The sequence below is a fragment of the Hippopotamus amphibius genome, chromosome 3, assembly GCF_030028045.1.
Source record: "Hippopotamus amphibius kiboko isolate mHipAmp2 chromosome 3, mHipAmp2.hap2, whole genome shotgun sequence".
NCBI lineage: Eukaryota > Metazoa > Chordata > Mammalia > Artiodactyla > Hippopotamidae > Hippopotamus > Hippopotamus amphibius.
In genome coordinates, this window is record NC_080188.1 from 168,118,552 (window position 1) to 168,143,488 (window position 24,937).

Below are 24,937 nucleotides of genomic sequence, written 5' to 3' on the forward strand. Positions count from 1 at the left end.
TCAGCCCCACAGTAGTAAAGGTCCCTGGCCAGGCCTTCCTCCTCCTCTGGGGCTATATTGCAAAAGTCAGAGAAAATGAGGCTAAGGTACCCCAAATAATGATTTCTAGAGACACTTACAGCTGTAAAGGTCTTCGATTTCCCAACTTCCAGGCAAGCAGGTGTATGCACGGTTAGGACAAAGATTAAGGAAATGTCCTTGCTGTCAGGGAACACAGCCCTAGCTCAGTCTCCCAGAGATGGGTCTTTACATAAAGTCGAGCTAAAATTTTTCCCTGGTTTTAACAAAGCAGTCTTTTAATTTGATTAATTATAGTATTATTAGAGAAGGTATTTTTCAAAAGTATTTGTGAAATGTTCCAGGTACTACCAAAATCACTTCACCTGCGTAGGTTGCATTGGGGCCTTATCTATCGAAATTAGGTTTCTTTTCCAACGGATTCTATGTTTGGTGTCAGGGTTCCCCAGGGGAACCCTTTATGGATAGGCTGCTCTCCTCTCGTGTTTCTGCCTATCATTTTCGTTTGTGGGAACAAAGGGCCTGACGCCCTGAGAATGGGACCCTCAGGAGAGAGAGATTATCAGTCAATCAGGCCTCCACCTCAAGACCCCTTTCCGTGATGCCTTTCCTGCTTCGGGTCGGGAGCAGGCCAGTCTGCAGAATGCGGAAGGTCAGGCAACCTCCAGATGGGCAGGGAAGAGTGACTTGCATATTCATTTCCTCAGCCTCTGCCTGTGATCCCTGCAAAGGAGCAAACCTGAGTGGTGACAGTGCCTGACAAGCCTCCCTTGGAGTTCTTCCAACCTTCCTCCCTCCCGCTCACGCCCTCCCCAGGCTCAGGCACTCCCACCTCCGGGACAGGTTCCCTTGGAGGGAGGTGAGAAGCAGCCAATCGAAGGATTCTGGAGCAAGTGCCGACCCCTCCTCCCCCACCCAGGGCTGGCCGGTCACTTGGGTCCCACTTGAGTAAGACGCAGAGAACAGTAATTTTTGGCTTGCCACGCCTGTGCTTTCCTCCCCTGAGGCGTGTGTCCCACTTTACGTTGCTGGCCAGTGGCTGGGGAAGCAGGAACTCCTGACCGACAGGCAGCAACGTGAAGCCATCCAGTAACTGGTCCTCATCCAGCCCCGGTTGGTCACCCTTGCTCAGGCCCAGCAGATGTTCGTGGGGAACGGGGTGTGTGGGGGGCAGTATTCCTTTAGTAGAAAGTCACCTGCCAGGACTTGCAGTGCAGTCAGATAAGAGAGGGCGGCCCCCTCTTACAGCAGATTCTTTGATTTTAGGTGAGAGGACCTGAAAGGGTAAATCCCTGTGCCCCGCAGCCTTATCTCCCGCCCTGACGTCCCTGCACATCAGCCAGAGGGTTAACCGTAAGCGGGTGCCTGTATGGCCGCTTTACTGATGCCACGCAGGTAATTGATGCTAACCTGTCTTCTCACCCCTGCCACTTTCCTCTTTCTCCACCTTCCCACCTTCCCTGCTGTTTGAGCCTGTCCCACACCTTCTAATCCCAAGGACGGGCCACGGGCATCGGTCCCCCAGACCCCTGTGCTGTCCTTCCCTGGGTGCTTCTTGCAAAGTTGGGGCCTTGCAAGCAGAATCTGCTTTAGCACCAAGCCCTCCCTCACACTGCTGGGACTCATGGGGTGGGACTGTGCATGAGCGTGTATTGAACCATTTAGGGGTCTCTGTGAGTTTCTGGCATAGAGAAGAAAGATGAGGACAAGTCTAGTTTTTTTTTAAGTGACTTTAACCTTTGACTCTCACTTCTGCCCTTATTATTTCAGACCTAACTAAAACGTTAAGTCTCAGTTAGACAAGATGGAAAATCAGAACTATTTTGCCCCAAAGAATATTTTGTGGAAGATTTTTGCAAACTATTTGGGAGACTCACCGTAGTCTTGGTAACAAGTAGCACCCTTTACACTGGCCCCTGCTGAACCTTGTTAAATGGCTTGCGTGGATTTACCTTTTCTTGAAATCTTCTTAATTGCTCTTTGGGAGCATTGACCTGACTGTTCAATGATTGATGTTTTGGAGGCACTGAGGAATGAACCAACTCACTCTAAGTCAGTTCTGGCCTATGGTGCAGCTTGGGCAGGACCTGCACGTGAATTCATGGAATGTGATGACTTAAGGGCACTTAATCATTTGCTCCAATAGCCTGGTGCTGGGGCACCCTGTGATTTGTAACAGTGAGTGGACGTGAGATGCTCACTGTTGAGGGAGAGAGAATGGCTGTAGCCAATGTTTTGCCATGCTGGGAAAACGGTGGCTTCGCAACACACCTGGCTGAGATGAGAGGTGGGGGCACAGAATATGCAGAAGAGGAGACATTTCTGGGATCTTGGATGTTCTGGCCTTAAAAGGCTCTTTGGAGATGGGCTGTGGAGTACAAATGTTGCCCATCCTGCCAAATGGAATACCATCCCCGGAGACATTTGTTGGATAAGATTTCTGTGAACAGTTACCAGGGTCAGGGATGAATCCCATTTAAAGTAAAAGAAAGAGCTTGAATTGGATCTAACATCTCTGCCCAGGTCCGGGATTTGAGAAAATGAGGAAGGGAAAGCCAGGCTGGAAGACCTTCCTTTCAGCAAAGAGAATGACATCTTCTAGGACTCTTTCCACGGCCAACTGTTACCAGCATGCAGGTGGCAGTCCCCTTTTATCAGTCATTCTTAAATCCTGAGCATCCCAAACCCCTCCCTCTTACCTCTGCCCTCCATCCGAGGAGTTGCCATGGTTAAAGCCCAGGGGTCAGTACACGTATGCTGTCAAGAGCCAGGGAGTAAATATTTTTGACTTCATGGGCCATACAGTCTGTGTTGCAGCCACCCCACTTAGCCCTTGTGTTTGAAAACAGCTTTAGACAATATATAAACAAACAGGGTGTTGCATTCCAATAAAACTTTATTTACACAAACATGTATCTTGTAGGGCTGTCATTTGCCAATCTCGGTGAAAGGTAAAAGGGGGCTAATATTGAGAGTCAGAAAGAGATATTAGCATAATTTCTCATGGGATCTGCTACAACAAATAGCTGCTATGTGTCTGGTTTTTAAGAAAATAAAAAATATGAGAAATTTAAGCACGCGTGTTAAAATTTTAAATACGTAGATTGAGATAAGCCAAAATATAAGTAGGTGTGTGAGAGCTTAGCTAAGTGAAAGTGCTGACAAAGGGCACCTTGGTTCTTAATTGCTGACCGTACCCACAGCTTCTTTTCCCCACCTGTAGGCATCAGTCCTCCCTGGTCTGTAGCCATTCATGTACATCCTCAGGTTTGTGCGATGGGTGGGAAGGACCTGAGGGAGAACTGAGCTGCCCTGAAGCCCCATACTTTGTCTGTGCTCTGAGATTCTATGATGCGCATCCCTGTATCATGCAAGCATCCCTCTACTCTCCGTGTGGGTACCACTGGGGCTCTGCAATCAGGAGTTGCTGCTGCTGCTACTTTGCCCTCCTAGTGGGAGAGCAAAATGTAGATTGTTATTTTGGCATCACTGTATTTCCTTTCCCCACAGAGAATCCTAATTTAGAAATTCTTCCAAGCTGACGACCTTCATTGACTTATCATCAGCTTGCATGTCAGCTTTAAAAAGCATTAAGCCCCTAGGGATAGGGGACCTATTACTATTCCGGTAGTCAAGATGGGGAGTGAGTATCGCCCTTGATCCTCTAGGTGTTTCTCCTATTGTTTACGGACTCTTCAGGGGCCACCTGGGGAAGGATGGGGGTGGGGGGCAGTGCCAGCTCCTGACACAGCAGCTCCAAGGGCCCTTTATGGGGCTGACAGTTATTATCATGACAGTTCCCCATCCTTCTGCCCCTGTGCTTGTTGCAGGAACAAAGGGATGAGGACTCGACTGGGATGCCTGTCTCACAAGTCTGACTCATGTAGTGATTTCACAGCTATTCTTCCCGACAAACCCAACCGTGCTCTAAAGTGAGTAATACGGCCACACAGCATTCCTGGGGTGCCGACCACGGGATGCCCACCGTACGTCTATACAACCTCTTCTTCTCTGGTAGATGGCTGAACAGATGAGCTGAGTGACAATAAATTCCTGCCTCTTGACAGCTTCTTTTATATTTCTCAACACGAATGAATCTTATTTTCCTTTCCAAAGTGTATGGCTTAATGATCTCAGAATAGGGACCCTCCTTTTTCTCCTAAGAAAACCATATCATGCACCACTCATGAAGCTGCAGTGAAGGATACCTCTTGGTTCTACTTAGCTGTCAATCTGAATTTCTCATTTGGTAACAAATACTCAAATCTATTCTAAAAATCTGCTTAGGTTCAAATAATCTGAATTTAGTGCCTGTACTGTGCAGGCACCGTATTAGATGATGCCACAGATGGTACCTCATTTAACCCTCATGGGGTTCTGTGATGGGCACCGTTATCCCCATTACAGAGGTGAGGAAACTAAGGTGACAGTAAGAGATGGAGTCAGGGGCTCAGCCTAACTTTTCTAACTTTAAGTCCAGTTTCTTTCCATTGTTACTGTGATATGTTAATTAATTAATTAATTAATTAGGAATATAGTTGGTTTATTTTCATTTTCTGTAGTTTTTTTTTTGGCCTTCCTACACACTTGCGGGATCTTAGTTCCCCGACCAGGGATTGAACCCTGGCCCTCAGCAGTGAACGCGCCAAGTCCTAACCACTAGACCACCAGGGAATTCCCCTACAGTGACATCTTTAAATGATGCACTTTCTTAGTTTTGCTTTTAGACTGAAAGCCAACATATTAAATGTATAGAATTCCAATCCTGAGATTTTTTTCATTAGCTACTTAAGAATGTATACACATATAGCGACAGAATTGCAGGAATCCAGGTGTGGTCTTCATTTGCCCTCCATTGTTTTGATTTGTTTTCCTGAGCAAATCTCAGTGGTGGCTGAAGGAGAGGAGGTCGTTTCAGAAATATTCAAGACAGATGTTTCTTTTTCCCTAGGAGACTATCCACAGAAGAAGCTACGAGGTGGGCAGATTCCTTTGATGTGCTTCTCTCCCATAAGTGTAAGTAGAATTCAGGTTTCATCATGTTTTAGCAAATCATTCATTTTGTGAAAGATGCACCAGATAGCTCCAGTCTCTGCCCTCACAGAGCCTCCTGGTTAGAGGGCATATAGACAAGAAAACATAATTTAAATGCACTGGGAAGAGGGCCCTTCTTTTCTGTTTCCTGAGCTGAAAGTATGATCCCAAGAAAACTTCATGTTCTCAGCAACTTTAGCAGGAAAGAATTTGGCTTTGGGAGTTGGAGTAATGAGTTCATTGGGAATGAAAGTCTAGATTCCATCCACATCTTGTTTTATAAAATTAAATGACCTCCCTCCAAGTCACTGCAAAGCCTCGGGTTACCCATCAGTCATGAATATTCTGTGCATTTTGTTATTGACTTGAGTTGGCAGAGTTTTGGGTTTTCTTGTCCCTCCTTATTTGGGGGGTTTACTACGCCAGGTGTATTATACCCCTCAACTTCTGACTGGGTGCAGGTCTTATTAGAACACACTCCTGCTAACCCTTCTCTTCCATTTCCCCATTTCCTCATCTCATATGCCTTCTGTTTCCCACAAAAGCAGAAAAAAATTGTGCATTTTGTAGTGTGGGAAGGGCAGTTCGATGGCGGCCAGAGTTTTCAGCTCTTGCTTTTTTCTCATCATAAGCAAGTCCAAGTTCATTGGGCTTTACATCCTAGTGGTGTGAAAGACATGGGGGTGGGAGAGCAGGGGTAAGGAAGAGAGAAGGGTCTTTTGAAGAGAAAAGAAGGTGTTACACAGACATTCAGTGCTCCCCATAAATTCACCTTTCTGATATTAGAAGTCATGATTGATCTGGGAACAGAAGGGCTTCTTTTAGCTTAAAGCATTGTTTCCACTTAATTGGGGGACATGATTTTGGTACAACAAAGGGAAGGGCATTGGCTGGTACTCACACTTGTGTTCTTGATTTTGACCCAGCTCAGCTGCCAGATAGTTGATGGCCTTGGTGGAGTCCCTCGGTCTTCAGAAAATGTCTTTAGAAGTGATTTTGCTTTTATCTGGATGGGCAGTTCCCTCTAACTATGCCCTGATCCTAAGACTAATTAACAAATGCTTTTGACTAGATTTTAAAATGAAATGCAGAATTTAAGAATAAGCACATATTGTAGCAAGTAATTTTGTGAGACAAATAGTCATTTTAGTGTTCTGCGGATTACACTCAGGAAGGAAAATAAAGCAGAAGAGATACAGCACATGTAACATATGGCTGTACCCCCAGACAGCAAACTTCTGTGCTGAATCTGCCAAGGTAACGGCATATGTGTGATAATACTTAGGATTTGACAGTAACGGTTTTTTATGGGGTGATTCTGACTTATTTTCTGGAGTCACATTAGGCTAAATAAGTGTCACTATCAATTTACACCTTCTTTTCTGGCTGGATTTGATTCAAGGTCATCTTGAAGTTTGGTTTCTATTTCAGCCTCATGACTGACTCAGTTTAAGTCCCTGAGGCTGCTTCCTCATTCTAAAATGCGGATGGAAAAACTTGTGTGCTACCTGTCACCTGGGTGTGAGAATCTTCATGAGAGGACACCTTTAGATGATTTGCGGTTCTCTATGCAAAGGTGTTTTGTAAGAATACAGTGGAATTTTAAAAAGGATGCTTGTAGTTCTCAAATGAAAAATAAATGTGCCTTGAGACTAAGACTGCAAATTTTGCTGCCAATGATTAATGTGAAGCCTTTATAGATAGAGTTTATGGTGGTAAAATTAGTGGATGGAAGCTTAGGGTATGTTTGGATTGCTGCAGTGGCAAGACCTGGAGATTTAGAGGTTTAATTGTATTTGTTTAATTCAATGACTTTTAGAGCTAGACGTTTGGTTCTGCTTCTGTCTGGGATGCTTTGCATTTCCAGGAATGCAATAACAACTTTCTGAGATGGGGATTCCACTAAGGGGTTACAAGCCAACACCAGATTGCTTCTTTGAAGAAAAAAAAAAAAAACAGTGCAGAAATAGGCTTTTTTCTTTTTTTCTTTTTTAATATTTTAATGTTTTAATAACTAACATCACATAGGGCTGATACACAGCATTCAAGACCAGAGCCAGAGAATTTTATTTTTTTAATAATAAATTTATTTGTTTATTTAATTTTATTTTTGGCTGCATTGGGTCTTTGTTGCTGTGCGCAGGCTTGCTCTGGTTATGGTGAGCGGGGGCTACTCTTCGTTGCGGTGCGCGGGCTTCTCACTGCAGTGGCTTCTGTTGTTGCAGAGCACAGGCTCTAGGCTCACAGGCTTCAGTAGTTGCAGCACATGGTAGTTGTGGTGCACGGGCTTAGTAGTTGTGTGCACGGGCTTAGTTGCTCCGCAGCATGTGGGATCTTCCTAGACTAGGGATCAAACCCATATCCTCTGCATTGGCAGGCAAATTCTTTTTTTTAATTTATTTTATTTTATTTTTTTATTTTTTAAGAACTTTTATTGAGATACAGTTAACATAGAATAAACTGCATATATTTAGAGTGTACAATTTGGTATCCCAATCTCCCATTTCATTCTCCCCCAACCCTCACCACTTTCCCTACTTGGTGTCCATATGTTTGTTCTTTACATCTGTGCAGAAATAGGCTTTTTGAACTTTGAAGTTCTGTGATCCTTCTTGGAGTCTGATGTTCGTTTTTATTTCTGTTTAGTACAGAAATAAAAAGCCAACGGAGTGAATGTCTTTGAGAAGCAAGGGGCTTTTATTCAGGGGCCTCTGGCAGAATTTCAAAGTTTTAGACCTTGAAGACTTACTCCCCGTGAAGCTGCGGAGGTGTCAAAGCTCAGCCTACCTCCAAGAGTGCTGACAACTTTCTAAAAGTCTAATTAATTTGGGTTAGTATTGTGATTCAATTGGGCCTGATTAAGCTTTTCCAAAGGAATTACATGTGTGCTGGCCTCTTAGGAGGAGCAGGAGTTGATCAGAGGTATGCAGGACTTTCAATTAAAACAATAAAATGTCCTGAAAAAGAAAGGACAATGACTGAATGACTGGGCTCTGGAAAAATGTGTATTAGTCTAGAACCCATTCCCTGGTAATTCTCCAGGCAGCTGTCCTCCCTGAGTTTTCTGTTTCAGAAAATTCAGGTAATTGTTCTTGTTCCCATTCTCAGTCTACAGAGCATCTCTGCCATCCTGCTCTGCCTGGATGTTTAGGGCACTCATTTACTCTAAAAAAGGTGTCCTGAGTCTTCATCATGGACAAAATCTATACTACGCAGCTGATGGGAAAGGGGCCCCCAGATGAACCGGACAGTCCTTTCCTGGTGGAGAATGCAGCCTTCCGAGAAGCCTTCCGAGAAAACAGACATACATAACAGGTAGCACCAGAAATAAGCCAGCGTGCTAAGACTAGGGGGCCTCAAGATTTCAAATAGAATCCTGACATTCAGTGTTCCTGTTAAATGCCACCTTGTCAATGTTAGAAGTCCTCGCCAATCTGGAGCAGAAGGGCTGCTTTTGGTTTAGAGCATTGTTCCATTTAATCGGGGAGTGTACTTCTGCAGAGCTAAGAACACTGACGGATAGTCAGACCTCTCAATTTTGACCCAGCTCTGCTGCTAAATAGCTGGGCGGCCTTGACGGAATCCTTCAGTCTCTTGGAAAATCTGTTTCCTCATCTCTATAGTGAGGGATCGGGATCTAAGGGGGCTGGATTGAGTTCTGCCCTGCTGTTCTAGAATGCTGTCTGTAGCAACCGCCAGGATTGGCAATCACTAGTCACCTGCGGCAGGTGGTTTGAGTCAGCGCTGCCTGCAGGGTTATGTAAAACTACTTGAGAGCTGAAATGGCTTGAGCAACCCGATGAGAGGCGAAGGCACCTGTGTTATGAAGCCTTCTCTCTTTGGCAGGATCCCACTGGGCAGGGATGCACCTCTCAGGTTCAATTCTCAGGGAAAAAAGAAAGCAACTTTTACTATTTTTTAAACCATAGAATAAAAAAATCTGGAGTGCAAATATTTGGAGCAGTTTTATTTCCAATTATATTTGCTTACAGGTGCGGTACAGAGCTGAAGATGCACCCATGGAGGTCTGGGAGATAACCACTTACTAAGTGCTGTCTCTCTCTTTTCTTTTAACTAACAAATGAAAAATGAAATTGAAATTGCTGATGGCTTCATTAGATAGGGAGGATTTCTAATGCACATTAATTTGGCATCTTTTTCCTGTTCATCCAGTGACAATTAGACTTGGTGTCTGTGCCTGTGCACGTAGTCTGCCCCCGAGGGCATGTGTGCGTGCACCCACCTCTGCAGTTCAGACCCGGGAGAATGAAGACTGCCAGCTTGTGGGAAATCTTTTCTGACAGGTTGCTGGAGAGCACAAAATTGTGTGTCTTCTGCTTTTATTTCTCATGAGGTTCCGGCATCTGCTTGTTATTTGTCCAGCTTTTAGTAGGACATTCAGTCCTTAACTCTGAATCAATTCTGCCTCTTTTCCTCTGCCTCTCCCTCCTTTCTTTGTTTTTTGACATAAAAGTTGAAATTCATTCCAGTTTTAAGGTGAAGGTGTAGACAGGGTTTCTTCCCCCTTCCTCTCACTTCTTTCAGGCTTGATCCCCCACTTGGATGACAGAGCACCTCACCCTGGGCCTCCGTTTGGTCCTTGGCTTTGTTTCATTGTTTGCAGAGCAGGGACGGTCCGGGCTGATCCATCCCGTCAGGCCCAGGGAAGGCTAGGCTCATGGAATAGTATAGCTGAAAGCTTTTTACATTTGCAGAGTTAGTATTCATCTTTGAGCAAAGGAGGACAGTAAAGAAGCTCTTCTTTATTTTATTTATTTTTTATTGTACTTTGCTTTAGTGTGCTTGGCAGATGCTGCTTTTTTTGCAAATTGAAGGTTTGTGGCAACCCTGTCTGGAGCGAGCCTATTGGTGCTATTTTTCCAACAGCATTTGCTCACTTCATCTCTCTGTGTCACATTTTGGTAATTCTCACAATATTTTGGACTTTTTCATTTTTTTGATTTGTGTTATGGTGATCTGTAACTGGTGATCTTTAATGTTACTGCTACCACTCACTGAAGGCTCACATGATTGTTACCATTTTTTAGCAAAAGAGTATTTTTAATTACGATGTGTACAGTTTTTTAGACAATGCTATTGCACACTTGATAGACTACAGTATAGTGTAAACATAACTTTTATACGCACTGGGAAACCAAAAACGTTTGTGTGACTCGCTTTATTGCAGTATACCCTTTATTGTGGTGGTCTGTAACGGAACCTGCAATAGCTCAGAGGCGTGACTGCATATTGTGGTGGAGGGAGTTCTGGAGGCTGCAGGTTAGGGATCCAGGTGCCGGCAGGGTTGTTTTCCTCTGAGGCCTCTCTCCTTGGCTTGCCGCTGGCCACCCTCTTGGCACCTCTTCACATGGTCATCCTTCTGTGTACACGACCCTGATGTAGCTCTTCCTCTTTTATAAATCCTGCTGGTGTTGGAGGGTCACCTGCAGAGGCAGGGGGCAGCTGTGGCTCACCGTTGGGATGGGGATGCTGGCGGTGGGCATTCTGGGACGTGCTCATTGGCGTGAGCCCTCCTGGAGTCTGCTATTAGCCCCACCAAAGAGCCTGTAAGAAGAAGCTTTTAGTTTAAGAAAAAATTAGCCCCTTTGGGATAATGATTGAGATATAGAAAAATAGAATGATGTGACCTGGTCACATAGCAACCAAGCAGAAAGCCCCAACAAACACTAAAATTACCAGCTCATGAAATTCCTTACTTGCTCATCCAAATGGTCTTTAGCTCTGGAATGTACCCTTTAATAATCAGATTTCCATTTGTCACATAGCCCTCCTCACATCCTTCTCCAAGCCCAAAGGTTCTAGAACAGTGTTACTCAATGTGGGATCCAAGGAGGCAGCACCAGCAGCTGATGAGCCCATGGGATCTTGTGAGAAATGAAAACTCGTGGGTTCTATCTCGTACCTACTGAATCAGAAGCTCTGGGGGTGGGGGCCAGAAATCTGTTTTTGCTCAAGCCCCCCAGTCGTGTTGATGCACACTGAAGCTTGAAAAACACTGCTCTAAAACTCAAGTAAGAGAAACTATGAACCTGGATCACCTTGGCGGGGCAGGTGGTCTGTGCTTTCCAAGAAACACACTAAAGACTGTACTGCCATTCTCCAAAGTTCTCAGGCAACGCTTCCCTTTAATGGGGCATCGTCCACCTTGAGGTTGAACTCTGGGTATAGGGTGGGGTTCATGTTAGCATCATCAGTGGGCTTATTCAAATTTCATAATACCTCGTCCCCTTTGCCACATGAGGTTTTGGTATCCCTTCTTCACACTGTCCCAGTTTCCCCTCAATGTATGTGAGAGAATCCGTCTGGGATGTAGTTTTTACTTATTTATGTATTTATTTATTTATTGGCTGTGTTGGGTCTTTGTTGCTGCACACGGGCTTGCTCTAGTTGTGGCGGGCGGGGGCTACGCTTTATTGAGGTGCCCAGACTTCTCATTGCGGTGGCTTCTCCTGTTGCAGAGCACAGGCTCTAGGCCCGTGGGCTCAGTAGTTGAGGCACACGGGCTCACTAGTTGTGGTTCGAGGGCTCTAGAGCACAGGTTCAGTAGTTGTGGCACACGGGAATAGTTGCTTCACAGCATGTGGGGTCTTCCTGGACTGGGGATCGAACCTGTGTCCCCTGCATTGGCAGGCGGATTCTTAACCACTGCGCCATCCATGAAGTCCTGAGATGTAGTTTTTAAAAGCCCAGTAGGTGAATCTGCTGTGTTTCCTCTTTGAGAGTCCCTGCAGTATTATTATATCAAACCAAGCAGACAAACATTCCTCAACACTTAATTTTTGAAATCTTTTAGGCTGTGGACTGGTGTACGTCGGATTCGATAATACTTCTCTTGTCTTCAAGGAGTCATTTGTAAAAGCTAAACTTTCACTCTTTTGGCGGCACATCTCCTTTGCTACCCCTTTAATAAAAAACCCCTTGCCAATTTCTTACAATAGTTGCAGATACAGGCTCTACCACGTTTTTTTCTGTTACTTGACTTTCTGCTTTATGAAATAAGAAGGAACATTGGACTAGGAGTTGTAAGACCCAGCCTCTCCTTCCTCTTCTGTGGCCACATCCTAGGAATAAGAAGCCATGCAGCCCCGGGGCCTCACTGTTTCCTTGTGTTCAGTGTAGGGCTGGGTCATAGGATCGCCCATGTCCTTTCTGACTCAAAGACTCTAGCAACCAAGTCCTACTACTATCATAATCTGTCACCTTGCTATATACACACTAACAAAGTAGAGATCATTGAAGAAAATTACGTTAATCGCAAGACTGAAGTACAATTAGCATACTAATTGCTTGCCAATAAATGTCAGTAACTGGAAGTAGTTTGCTCTCTAAATAATCTTCCTATCTAAATCGTCTTAGCCCCAGTTATTTGCTTAAAAACCTTCATTTTGTAGATAACATAAAAGAAAGGCTTTGATCCCATCACAAATTTCAAATTAGTGAGCTTGGTTCTGAATCAAAGAAGTTTTGACTTCGTCATTAGTATACATACCCTAGATTTTATAAATGTATTTTCCTCTCCTCTCCTCTGCCTAACCTTGGATCCATTCACCAGCTTATTTTTTCCGAATTGATCAGGGATGCAAGAGCACGCTGATCTTTGGGACTACACTTTAGCAAACAGAAAGCTGAAAAAAAAAAATCACTCTTGTGATCTTGTATTTTTCCAAGCCTGGGAACTGAGCTAGGCTCAGGCCCACCCCCGATGCCAGCTAAATCAGGGCTCCTGGACCTTGAACTGTTACCTAAACCACCCTCCCTGCTGCACCAGCTGCACTGCTCATTCATAGTGACCCAGTTTCTTTTCTTATGTAAGCACCCTGCATCAAAGAACTAGAGGGAGGATGCCGGCAGCAGGCAGCATGTGCAGCCATGGGCATGTTCTTAGAGATGCTATGCGTGCTCGGGAGGACACCAAAATGCTGTCCAGTGTTCCAGGAATTCTGGATACCAGCCTTTCCTTTCTTGTGACTCAATAGATATGAATCTCAAAAATGTCTGATGTTCTTAGAGTCTTGAATTAGAGGGTTGTACAGAGAAAACCAAAGTGAAATGAAAATGAAATGAGAGGGGAAAAAAAGGCAGACCCTCCTGTTTCTCCCTTATTTTCCTGAACTATTTCTCACCCATCACCTTTAAGTTACCAGGGTCATTTTTCGGTATTAGGCATGTTATGGTCTGTCTGATGATTCCTTAAGCCAGCAAAGTACAGGAATAATGGTCAGAAACACGCATGGAGCAGTCACTGTCAGTGTCGGGCTCTGCGTGCTATTTACATGTATCAACTCACCTCATCCCCATGGCCCCGTGGGGCAAGTACTGTTAACATCTGCATTTCACAGAGGAGAGAACGGAGGCACAGAGAGGTTAAGCATCTTGCTCAAGGTCACACAGAGCCAGGACACAATCCCAAGCCGAATAGCTTCAGGGGTCAGAGAGAAATCACTCTCCAGTTGCCTGGAATCTGTGGGGGTGGTGGAGGGGGCCCTCTACTTCTCTGGGTATTGGGGAGGGATCTAGATCTGGGATGCCCCAGTGGGGGTCAGTGGGTAAGGGGGGGTGGAGGGTACACGGAGGATGTGGGCAGAGGAAGCACAGCTAACAAAGCAGCTCACTGAGAGATGCTGGTAGATACTCCTGAGCCTTTGAGAGATGAACCGGCAACCTGCATTTTAACCAGCTGCAGTTTATGGACAAGCAGAAGGGAAGGCAAGGGTCCTGGTAGAGAGGGGGAAAATGGAAGGAGGAGTGAAAAGGGATGGAGGACAGAAGGAAAGGGAGAAGAGCAGGGAAAGATTCTGAGAAGTCAGGGAGAGGACCAGACAAAAGGGTTGCTGGGAGGTGATAGAAGGGGGAGGAAAGGATGCTGATAGGAAAAGAAATCTTGCTGTAGTCCCATACAATTCCTTTGCTAGGTCACATGAGCAGGAAAGGTGGGCCAGGTGGGGGACAAGCTGTCTGTGCCCAGAGGCCTGCTGCGACCATCTGCACTGGGGAAGGGGAGGGGGTCGTGCAGCCATAGCGTGGGGGGTGGGGTGGGGGGACAGGAGGGCCTCCACCCCCATCTCACTTCCATTGTTCCCGGATGAAGTTTCTCTTTGCAGTGACCCTCCACCCTGCCTTGCTCAGAGCCAGCCCTGGGAATATGAAAGGGTGGGGAGAGGTTGGGCTGAGAGGGGAGGGCGAGCAGAGGAGGAGGGCTGTGATCCCCATGGTCTGCGCAGGCCTCCGTGAGCTTTTCAGGGTGTCTTTGCAGCAACGCTGCTTCTCAGATCCAGACCCTCCCAGGCCTTTCTCTTCTCTTTCCCCATCTCTCCTCCAACTCGTCCCTCATAATCCTGGTAAATTTCAAGTGCCACATTTTGCTTTGGTTCCCCTCCCACTGCCTCTGAAGCCTGCCCTGGAAATGCAGGCAAACACATTTTGGATCAAGGCTGCCTGTGGGAGGACGCACCTCCACAAGGTCACTCAGCTGTGTTTTGTTACAGTGTTCCTGTGCCAGAGTGGGGGAGTGTGCCCGTCTGCTCTGTGAGATGCCCCTGTATCCTGGGGCGGGCGTGGGGTACATGCAGGGTGGGTATCAGAGCTGTGGGGAAGAGGAGAGTTTAGACAGACTCCAGGCTATGAGTGGTAGCTAGTGGCCTCAGCTGTCACCACAGAGAAGGTGATGGCAGGTTTCCTCCTGTGGGAGAATCTCCAGCTCTGTGAGCCAAATGGTGCCTAGGCCCTGCTGCGGCAGACTTGCAGCATGCTGTCTGATTTGGGATTACTGTCCATCCCTCCTTTAGAGGAAGTAAGAATGTGGGGCCCGCCAATGGTCACCAGGGGAGAGACAGGCAGAGTGGGCTCTGAAGTCACGCAGATGTGTGTGTAAATCCACCTTCTACCCCTTACTGTCCAAGGGACCACAGACATTTCACTTCAACTCTCCAAGGTGAGACAGCCTCGGGTTAAGGTGTTTTTCCAAGGTCACACAGGATTCAAACCCAGGCTGTCTGACTCCAGAGCCTCTGCCTTGGTAATAGGGTTAGCGTAAGGGTTATGTGAGTTGATGTGTAGACTGGATATTGCAGAACTTGGCCTGGGATAAGCCCCTGATGTATGATGGTGATGACGAGGAGGAGGAGGATGGAAAACCACTGGCTGAGAGCTGTGCGTGATGCAGGCATGTTGAAGTTGCGATGGGGGCCCAGAGCAGAGTGCTAACCCTCCCTGGGAGAGTGCATCAGATCTGGCCCCCTCACTGGACAGCTGAGGATGCTGAGACGCGGTTAAGTTGACTGCGCTCATTGTGGGCCGTCTGCCTGTGTTCAGAACTGGTGCTTCTGGCTGAGACAGTGGGGCTCCCACCCCAGGCAGGATGGGCAGGGTCAGGAGGCGGCCTCAACGGAGCTGCCAGACAGTCGCAGTCTGAGTATGAGCTCACCACACATTTTACTCCAACTCTCCAACCCACTGAGTCAGTGTGAACTGCTGTAATTCAATTGGATTCTGCTGTCCGTGCCCGTTCTTGACTGTACGGTGTTCGACTCTTTCATGCTCCTCTGCCTCCCTCGGTGACTTTTTTCCTTTTCTCCCCACCTCATCCATTGCCATCATTTCTGGAAATGTCGTCACCGTCGTGGTGCTGCTTGAGGCCTCCTTGTCTTGTGTTGTGCAATGGCGCTCCCTCCCCCGCTCTGAAGTCATCCCTGGCGCAGGCATCCCTTGGGCTCCACCGTCGTGCAGAGCTGGGAACGGATCGCTGTCTCACATGAGAATGCTGGCTCGGCGCTTGGCATCCTTGCCACTTGCTAACTGTGTGACCTCTGGCAAGCTATTTAGCGTCGCTAAGCTTCATTTTTCTCTCTTGCGAACTGTCAGGACGTATGCTGTAGATTTCCCACGAGGTTCACAAATGCATTTGGTGCTGTGCCTGGCCCAAAGTGAGTGCTCAATACATATGTGCAGTGGTTATTTTCAAAATTCTTTCTCTAACTTCAGCTTTTCTTTACCTCCAGCTTAGCCTTTTCCTTTTTTAATGTCCCAACTGCTGGTGCCTTCCCGCTCTCCAGGCTCCATTCGCCAGCCTGGACCTGGTGCTCCTTCTTTGAATGATGGGCAAACCCCAAAACTAAAAGGTCTTTCTTCTTTCCCCGTGCGTCGTAACCCTCTCCAGGAACTGAAGTCTAGGTCTTCATCATAGTTTGCCTATTTCCTACCAGGTTCCTATTTTTTTTTTTTCCAGAGTAGCTGTTCCAAACTCTTTTTAATCTCGTCGGTGTCTCCACTTCAGCACACACAGCACTTGTGATTATTCAATTAATTATTTTAAATCAGGGGTCCAACTCCTAGGCCACAGTATCGGTCCACGGCCTGGGAGGGACCAGGCCGCACAGCAGAATGTGAGCAGTGGGCAGGCAAGTGAGCGAGGCTTCATCTGCCGCTCCCCATCTCCCCATCACTCCTCACGGCTCGCATTACTGCCTGAACCTTCCCCCCTCCACCCCACGCCCATCCGTGGAAAAATCATCTTCCATGAAACTGGTCCCTGGTGCCGAAAAGGTTGGGGACCACTGTTTTAAATGATTGCTTAATGTCTGTTACACTAGACTACCTTGCGAGTTCTGTGAGGTGGTGGCTTTATCTGAGTTGATTCTACCGTATCTCCAAAATCTATCACGTGGAGGCAGACCACCTGCAGGGCCTCCACCCCAAATTAATAAAGAAGATCAAGTCTGTTTAATTTGATGCATTTCAAGTATGTCCCTTCCTGGACCACTTCTCTCCATCTCCATCCACTCCCTTCTCTGTCTCTGCTTTTGACTTTCAGGAGGTCAAGTTTATCCACTTCTCCTTGATCCCTCTCCTTCTCTAGAATTTGCCTTTAGCAGATACTATCCTTTTACCCCTTTAATTGCTCTCTTCCCTTGCTCCTTCCCTTCTGCCTACAAACACATCTGGAAAGATCTTGCTTCAGAGTCACAGGGATGGTAGGGTAACTTGGCTGTTCTTGCCAGCTGTGTGACTGGGAAATTTCTCTGACTTCTGTAAGGCTTAGTTTCTTCCTGTGGAAAATGAGAGTGGGTCATTTGTGCTATCTATGGACCAGCACTGCTGTGAAAATAATTGGAGTTGCTGTTTGTAAAATCTCCAGCAAAAAACATGGCATGTAGTAAATAAATAAAACTCCCTGCCCCAGATCCTAAAGAAAGAAAGAAAAACCGTATCATCACCAGTTCCTACCACTTTCTCCAGCTAATATCATAGGGGAACTTCTTCAATATCCTGCACCCAAACTAGAAACTTCCTTGCATCCACATGCTGCCTTTCCTCTTTCTCTCCGTCACAGTGCTGTTCTCAGACCTATTTCTCCTACCTTCCTGGAGGCAACATTTTATCAGTTAAACCCTTTCTTTTCGTTAACTTCAATTCCTCCTGCTCAGCAAGTCTTTTCTGGCCAGATCAACATTTAATCTTACCCAAGACTGTCTTACTAAAACCCCACCACACACACACACACCCCCCTCATCCCCCCAGACCTCTTTCCTGACTTCCTGTTTCCCTCCAGCTGTGCTGTCTGGTCTCTCTACTCCCCTTCTTGCAAGGGGCATCTGAGTTCATCGTTTCAACTCCCCCCCTTCTCATTCACCACTATACTTACCACACGACGGCTAGGACTCTCATCACACCGCTGACTGTTCCTGCCGGTGGTGCAGATTCTTGCTGCTGAGTCCAACGACCACTGCTTCTCAGACCGCATCTAGCTTGACCTCTGGGTAGCTTGACCTCTGGGTAGCACTGGACACAGTGGCCACTTCCTCCCTGAAACGTTCACTTCCCTGGCCTTTTGGAATGCTGTGTTATCCTTCACTCTCTGGCTCTTTCACAGGTCTCTTGGTGTTATGCCCATCTTATAAGTAGGCTCAATAATTTTAGCATTATTATTATTATTATTAAACACTACTCTTACTAAGCTATTTCTGGTTACTCAAATAACCTTTCTTAACTGTAGGCCTCCACTCCTGTGGTTCCCTCTTCCTGCAAGTCTCTTCTCCCTCTTCCCCTCCCTTCCTTCACTTAGCTTCCTTCTCCTCAGCTTCACGTCTCAGCCTAGAAGCTTCCTCCTCCTGCAAGACTTCCTTTTCCTCCTTAGCTCTGGATCAGGCGCCCCTCGTGGGTACTTTCACAGCAACCTACACTTTCCATAGCGTATCACTTATTGCCTATACCGTAATTATGTTATCTTGGCTCAAACTGCCCTTTTACTGAAAGTTCTGTGGGCACTTAGTTGTGCCCTTGTTTTGTGCCCAGGCTCCTAGCAGGATGCCTGGGTCACATAATGGGTGAAAGAATGAATGAATGAGTGAGTGGAGATGGCGTTACTGCTCTGTTGGATTTGTAGTTAGCCCATCTTACATTTTTTAATGCTGCATTTTATTGTGTTAACTCAGTCACGCCACTTCTCTAAGCATGTTTCCTCATCTATAAAGTGGGAAGAAGTAAAGCACCATTCCTGAGAGTACTTTGCACGGGTTATCTCATTTAATCCACACAAAAACGCAGCAAAGCTGAGATTTGATACAAGGAGATAATGTCTGTACTTTGCGTAGGGTGAGGCCAGACAGTTTCCTTAGCAGGGCAATCCTCACTAATACCATCGAGGAAGGCAGAGAGGTAATTTTCCTGATCTCAGCTTGCTCACAAGTACCCATTTTTGCTTGATGAAAAGCAGAACAAAATCTAACTCAAACAACAAACAAACTTTTCAATTCAAAGAATTTAGTCTCTTCTGGTTTAAAAACAACAGGCTCTTCCGAGTCACTCTTCTGAGTCACTTTTCATTTGCTCCTTTACATAAATGCACAGTGTTTTAGGGTCCCCTGGACCCCACACCTTTTCCTTCGCATACCCTGACCACAGTGGAAAGGCAGCGGGGAGGGCCCCTGGCCTGTGTCCTCCCTGTGTCATGGGTAATGTCCCTGGCTCTTGTCACGTGCGCGTTGGTCCCTGCTCTGAGGCCATTTTGCTGGAGCAGCCCCCCACCACACCCCTTGGCTCTCGCGGGCACAGAGTCTCCTCAGAGGCTTCAGCAGCTGTAGGTGGCTTTCCCTCCCACCTCTGCCTGTAGCCTCCGGCAGCCATGCTAGCCCTCAAACCCCTGTGCTTTTGGAGCCTGCAGAAACGTCTAGAGCTCCTCTATGAGAACTTGGAGGAGACAAGACATGGCAAAAAGAACACCCACTAGGGGTTTTATGGACAGAGGTTTTATGATTTGTTCTCTGATGTATCCCAAGATTTTGAACAGTACTTTGTACACGAGTAGTTTAAAAAAAAATTGTTGAGTTGAATGAATGGTTTTCAGACCATCTCTTCGCCTAATCACTGCCGCACCACTGCTTCACGCTCACTTTGATTCTCAATTTATATTGCATTTATATTCCCTCCTTTCAGGCTTTTGAACACAATGCAGACATGAGGGCCAGTGGGGCCCTGAGCAGACCTTTCGTATGAGTCTAAACTGTGTTACTCTCCTCCTGCCTGGCACAGGAACAGTTTTATTTCTATCCTGCCTGATGGGAAATGACTTTATATCATATTCTGCTTTCTCCAGACTCCTTGTCTTACTGTTAATTAAGGTGACCATGTGTCCTGGTTTTTGTCTATGGTGGTCATGGTTTATGCCTGTTGTCCTCATGTAATTAACAGAAGTGTCCCCCTTCACTCTCAGAACTGTCCTGATAAATTTCACAGCCACCCCTACTTTTGTTAAACACTTTAAGTTCAGGCCCCCAAACTTAGATTTCTTTGTGATTTAAGGTTTTAGCTTCGAGAATTTCATCAAAACCCTTTTCTCTCCCAAGTCCCTGGCTCTTACAATTAAAAGTCTTCACTTTTATGACTGTGGTTCTAGTGTGGGCATTAAAACATCTATTTTGAAAGACAAACAATGACTTTTTAATTGGGAGAAACAAAGATGTTTCAGAAAAGTGGAAACAAACATTTAAATATGTCAACCACATGGCTGGCACCACCAACCCGTGCAATGATGCTGGGCAGTGTCCCATCCTGGTGTACGTGGACGGACCGCGGATGCTCAGGGGAGTCCACCACCCAGAATTAAGAACTGTTACCATGTTGTTCTTCCAGTATATTGTAGAAAAGAAATAAAACACTATAACCAGAGTCATTTTTAACTAATGCAGTCACACCTTTATCTTAGGCTGTATCTGTCCTTCCTCTGAGGACAGTTGGTAGAAAGCTATAGCTCTTATTTGATTTGAGAAGCATGCATTAAGGGTTTAGATAATTTATAAAAACTATTTTAAAATAAAAACATACAACCCTGCAATCCCACTACTGGGCATATACCCTGAGAAAACCATAATTCAAAAATATACATGTACCACAGTGTTCGTTTGATCATTATGTACGATAGCCAGAACATGGAAGCAACCTAAATGTCCATCAACGGATGAATGGATGAAGAAGATGTGGCACATATATACAGTGGAATATTACTCAGCCATAAAAAGGAACAAAACTGAGTTATTTGTAGTGAGGTGGATGGACCTAGAGTCTGTCATACAGAGTGAAATAAGTCAGAAAGAGAAAAACAAATACCATATGCTAACACATATATATGGAATCTAGAAAAATAGTACTGATGAACCTAGTGACAGGGCAGGAATAAAGACGCAGACATAGAGAATGGACTTGAGGACATGGGGGAGCGGAATAGGAGGCTGGGACATAGTAAGAGAGTAGCATTGACATATATACACTACCAATAGTAAAATAGATAGCTAGTGGGAAGCTGCTGCACAGCACAGGGAGATCAGCTTGGTGCTTTGTGACAACCTAGAGGGGTGGGGTGGGGAGGTAGAGAGGGAGACTCAAGAAGGAGGGGATATGGGGATATGTGTATACATACAGCTGATTCACTTCGTTGTACAGCAGAAACTAACATAACATTGTAAAGCAATTATACTCCAATAAAGATGTATAAAAAATAAAATAAAATAAAAACATCAGCTGAATGCCTAGGCTATCAATGAATGTCCCTTTCCAAATCTATGTGATAACCCTGCTCATCTTATTCCGATTGGAAGCTCTATTTGGATATTTGCATGGCATTGATTAAGAAAAATGAAAGGATATGTTAATCATTAAATCATTTGGTAGAAAAATTATAATTAATCTTAATGAAAGTGTATAATTTGATAGGCAAGATCTTTTACAATAAAGGATCCATGGAATTAATCATTAAAATATCGGGCCTCAAGTTTTTAAAAGGAGGCTGAGAACCCCTTCCATATAATAGAATGGGTTTACTGACTGCATTTCAGTGGGGTGTTTATTTTCAGCCATTTTTCTGATAATAGTGAGGGATTTGCCCTGAGGCATTCACCAGCCCTGCCCCCACGAGTTTGTCTTGCGACAGCTTGTTTTTTCAGGTTGGTTGACTTGGATTGGTTCAGGGAATGAATTACATATATTACTTTGGCCTCATTAGAAACACAGGCTCACCAGTAGACCCAGGGGACATCCAACTCTGCATTAGGGGACAGGCAGTGACCACCAAGGGCTGATTAGAAGTGACCAGGCCTTCCCATGGTTATTACTCCTATGGCTTCTTAAACATTTCTCCAGAATATCACTATGATCCTTGAATGAGAAGCATGGCTTGCCTCTGAGGGTACCTGTGCGTTTAAGAGAACAGAGTCTTCAAGAGGATGTGGAGGAGGAGCAGTGGGGGCTGGACCATTAGGGCCACTCTTGCCTTACGATTACCTTTCTTTCTTCTACAGTTCTTGAACTTAAGCCTCTTCCTATTTCTCTTCCTTTCCACTTCCCTCCACATCCACAGATGGGGTGGCTGCATTCCGCGCCTTCCTGAAGACGGAGTTCAGTGAGGAGAACCTGGAATTCTGGTTGGCCTGTGAGGAGTTCAAGAAGACCAGGTCAACCGCAAAGCTGGTCTCCAAGGCCCATAGGATCTTTGAGGAGTTTGTGGATGTGCAGGCTCCGAGGGAGGTGTGTTGGTGGTGGGGTCCTCCATCTGTGTTTCCTCTCTCCTTGCGGGGGTTTGAGCCAGGTTTGATGGGGACTTTCTTCTGAACGGAACCTCACTGCTCTGATGGTTCTTGATGAAAAAGAGATCACTTTTAAGGTGCAGAGCCCAGAGATTCTATAAAAAGGAGCTCTATTAGGAGTATTTTAGCTGTCTGTCAGTTAAACCTGTGCCAGCAGGAACTGCGTTTCTATAGGGATTCTGCAAGACAGATGCCAGTAAAACCATATTAGTTTTCCTAGTGGAAGGCAGCACGGCTTGATGGAATGAGCACGTACTTTGGAATCTTTTTCCAATATCACCTCCACCGCTTGCTTGCTGTGTGATCTTGGTCAAGGTACCTAGTCTCTCTGAATCACATTTTCCCCAATGTAAAAATGTATATCACCTACCTTTCAAGACCACTCTGAGTATTAGGGGTCAAACACCTATTCAATATTTGTCACTGCTTATTAATGAGTGATTATAGTCATTTATATTATTTTATGATAATTTATTATAATTATAATAATAATATGAATTTCTGTGTACTGTTATCCTGAGTTATAAAACAGAGCTTTACCCAGGAGAGTTTTACAGAGGACAAATATTTGCTGTCTATGAGTTTAGGTGCGTTGTATACCTAGAACTCTTCAATTATGCTTTGACTTGGGATGCAGGAGGTTTTTGGCTAGTGACCAGAATGCTGTAGGCTCCTTATAAATGTCAGTTGGAACAGAGATGTACATTCTAAACATAGTCTTTCTCCCTGGGGCATTTGTTTCCTTCGTAGCTGAGAAAAGACGAAAGGGCAAGCTTACTTTAGGGAACACACATTAATGCTTGTCTCTGGTTTAACTCTTTGCCTGACATTGTGAAGACCCATGGATTAAGAGTTGAGTAATTTAGGGTTTTGCCTTGGCTGTTACTAACTTTCCATAGTAAATTAGACCAGCTTTTTAGTATCCCTTTTCTTCAGTATCTTTACCTATAAATTAGGGTGAAGAATATCTGGTCTTCCGACCTGATGGGATTCTTCCTAGGATCAAAAGGGATGACTTCCATGAAAGCAGTTTGCAAAGCATGAATAATCTTACATATTTAAGATGCTGTCAGGAATAATTATTATATAGGACCAGCTGCCAGGTACCTTGGCCCTTGAGGGCCTGTGACCATGCTCTCTGTTTGTGTCTGCAGGTAAACATAGACTTCCAGACCCGAGAAGCCACGAGGAAGAACATGCAAGAACCATCCCTGACTTGCTTTGACCAAGCCCAGGGAAAAGTACACAGTCTCATGGAGAAAGACTCTTACCCCCGGTTCCTGAGGTCCAAAATGTACTTAGATTTGCTGTCCCAAAGCCAGAGGCGGCTCAGCTAGACCTCAGATGGGGACTCTTGGAGATCACCGGCTTTCCCCTCCCCTTACTGCCAAGACCATATTCTAATGTGAAATGTCATAGGTGTTCAAAAGCAGTGGCATTTAGGTTGGGAGGTTGGGAAGGAGGAAGGGATGAAGGGCCATTCCCAAGTATGATCCAGCCACCAGAGCTCGGACTCTATTCCATTAGCCCATGTTTGTGTTTTGTTAGTGGTAGCACCTTGTCGCTGTCACCCTTCTCTGGGTCGGCAACTTGCCCTCCATAATGCCTTGGGTCCTCTCCACTAAGAAGGCAGATGTGCTATGCTGGCCTAATCTGTAAATAATGCAAATGCAATTTCCACCACTTCCACACCCTCCTCAGTTAGGATTCCCAACTGTCTAACTTGTCCTATACTCCTGTGAGGAAGAGCTAGAAGACTTGGCTCACATTTGTGATTTGCTGTCACAATGTAATAGCCAGTCCCGGGTACTGGGACCTCATGGTTTAGGAGAGAGGTCTTGGTGGCCTCTGAGAGAAGGGACAAACTCCATGGAGTTGGCTGTTTCTTCCGTTTCCATAGGACCAGTGTGAAAAGCTGTGATCACTGCCCATCTCAGCCTAGGAAATTCACAAGATTCCCATACCTTTGCAATTCCAGAAAGGGTGTTGGGAGATGTCCTTCACTACTTCTGATGTGGCGCTGCTATTAAGAAAGAGACAGCTTGCAAATCTTCCTCAGATCTACCAAGACATTTTCCAGAAGTTGAATGAGCAGGGAATGTAGCACCAGTAGACTTTCGTGCAGTGGGGCATCATATAACCTCTCTCTTGCTTAATGTATTCTCTGCCCTCGCCTCCCTGTGGCATCACACCTCACTGATCTCTTAGAACGACGGACAGCTTGGTAAAGGGAGGTGAATTCCCATAGCATGGACAGCTCTCATGGTGCCTAATACTTTCCCTGTCTCTCCCCCTTCCCCTCTCCATGCAGGTCATGTAATTCTGATGGGGGAGAATGGGAACTTAGGCTGTAACTCTCTTTCCAGCTTGCTTCTTGGGAGCATGCTTTCTTAGAAAGGTCCCTCTCAGGAGGGCCATCTTGGATGATCTGCAGCTTCCGTCTTGACCTTTTGGGATGGAACATGGAACAGGAGGTGAGGCTAAGAAGATCACTGTGAACATCTGGTTGTGGGAACCCTCCTAAGATGTCTTCATGGTACCCCAGTGCTGCTCTTGGAAATACATCAGGAAACTCTTCCTTGGAGGATGAGCGAGCCACAGGAAACCTACTCCAGCTGCCCAGGAGAAAGCTGACTTCAGCCCCAGACTGCAGAGCCAAGGAGATGAATCCTCAGCAGAGAGACAAGAAAGTGGAAGAGGAGCCTGGAAGAGGCTGGTCTCTGGGTGGGCTAATCACAGAGAACGTGCTGGAGGTACTCTTGGAGTAATTCATGGCCGACGGATTTGGATTC

At 45.8% G+C, this 24,937-nt stretch overlaps 1 protein-coding gene across 1 annotated transcript; it reads left to right on the plus strand.

Moving 5' to 3' along the window:
* Positions 1-1,387: 1,387 nt before the first annotated feature.
* On the plus strand, positions 1,388-23,482 carry RGS8 (regulator of G protein signaling 8). The gene is made up of 5 exons (XM_057728344.1): positions 1,388-1,413; positions 3,849-3,950; positions 4,970-5,034; positions 21,920-22,086; positions 23,300-23,482. The coding sequence occupies exons 1-5, from the start codon at positions 1,388-1,390 to the stop codon at positions 23,480-23,482; spliced, it is 543 nt and encodes a 180-aa protein (XP_057584327.1).
* The last annotated feature ends 1,455 nt before the right edge of the window (positions 23,483-24,937 follow it).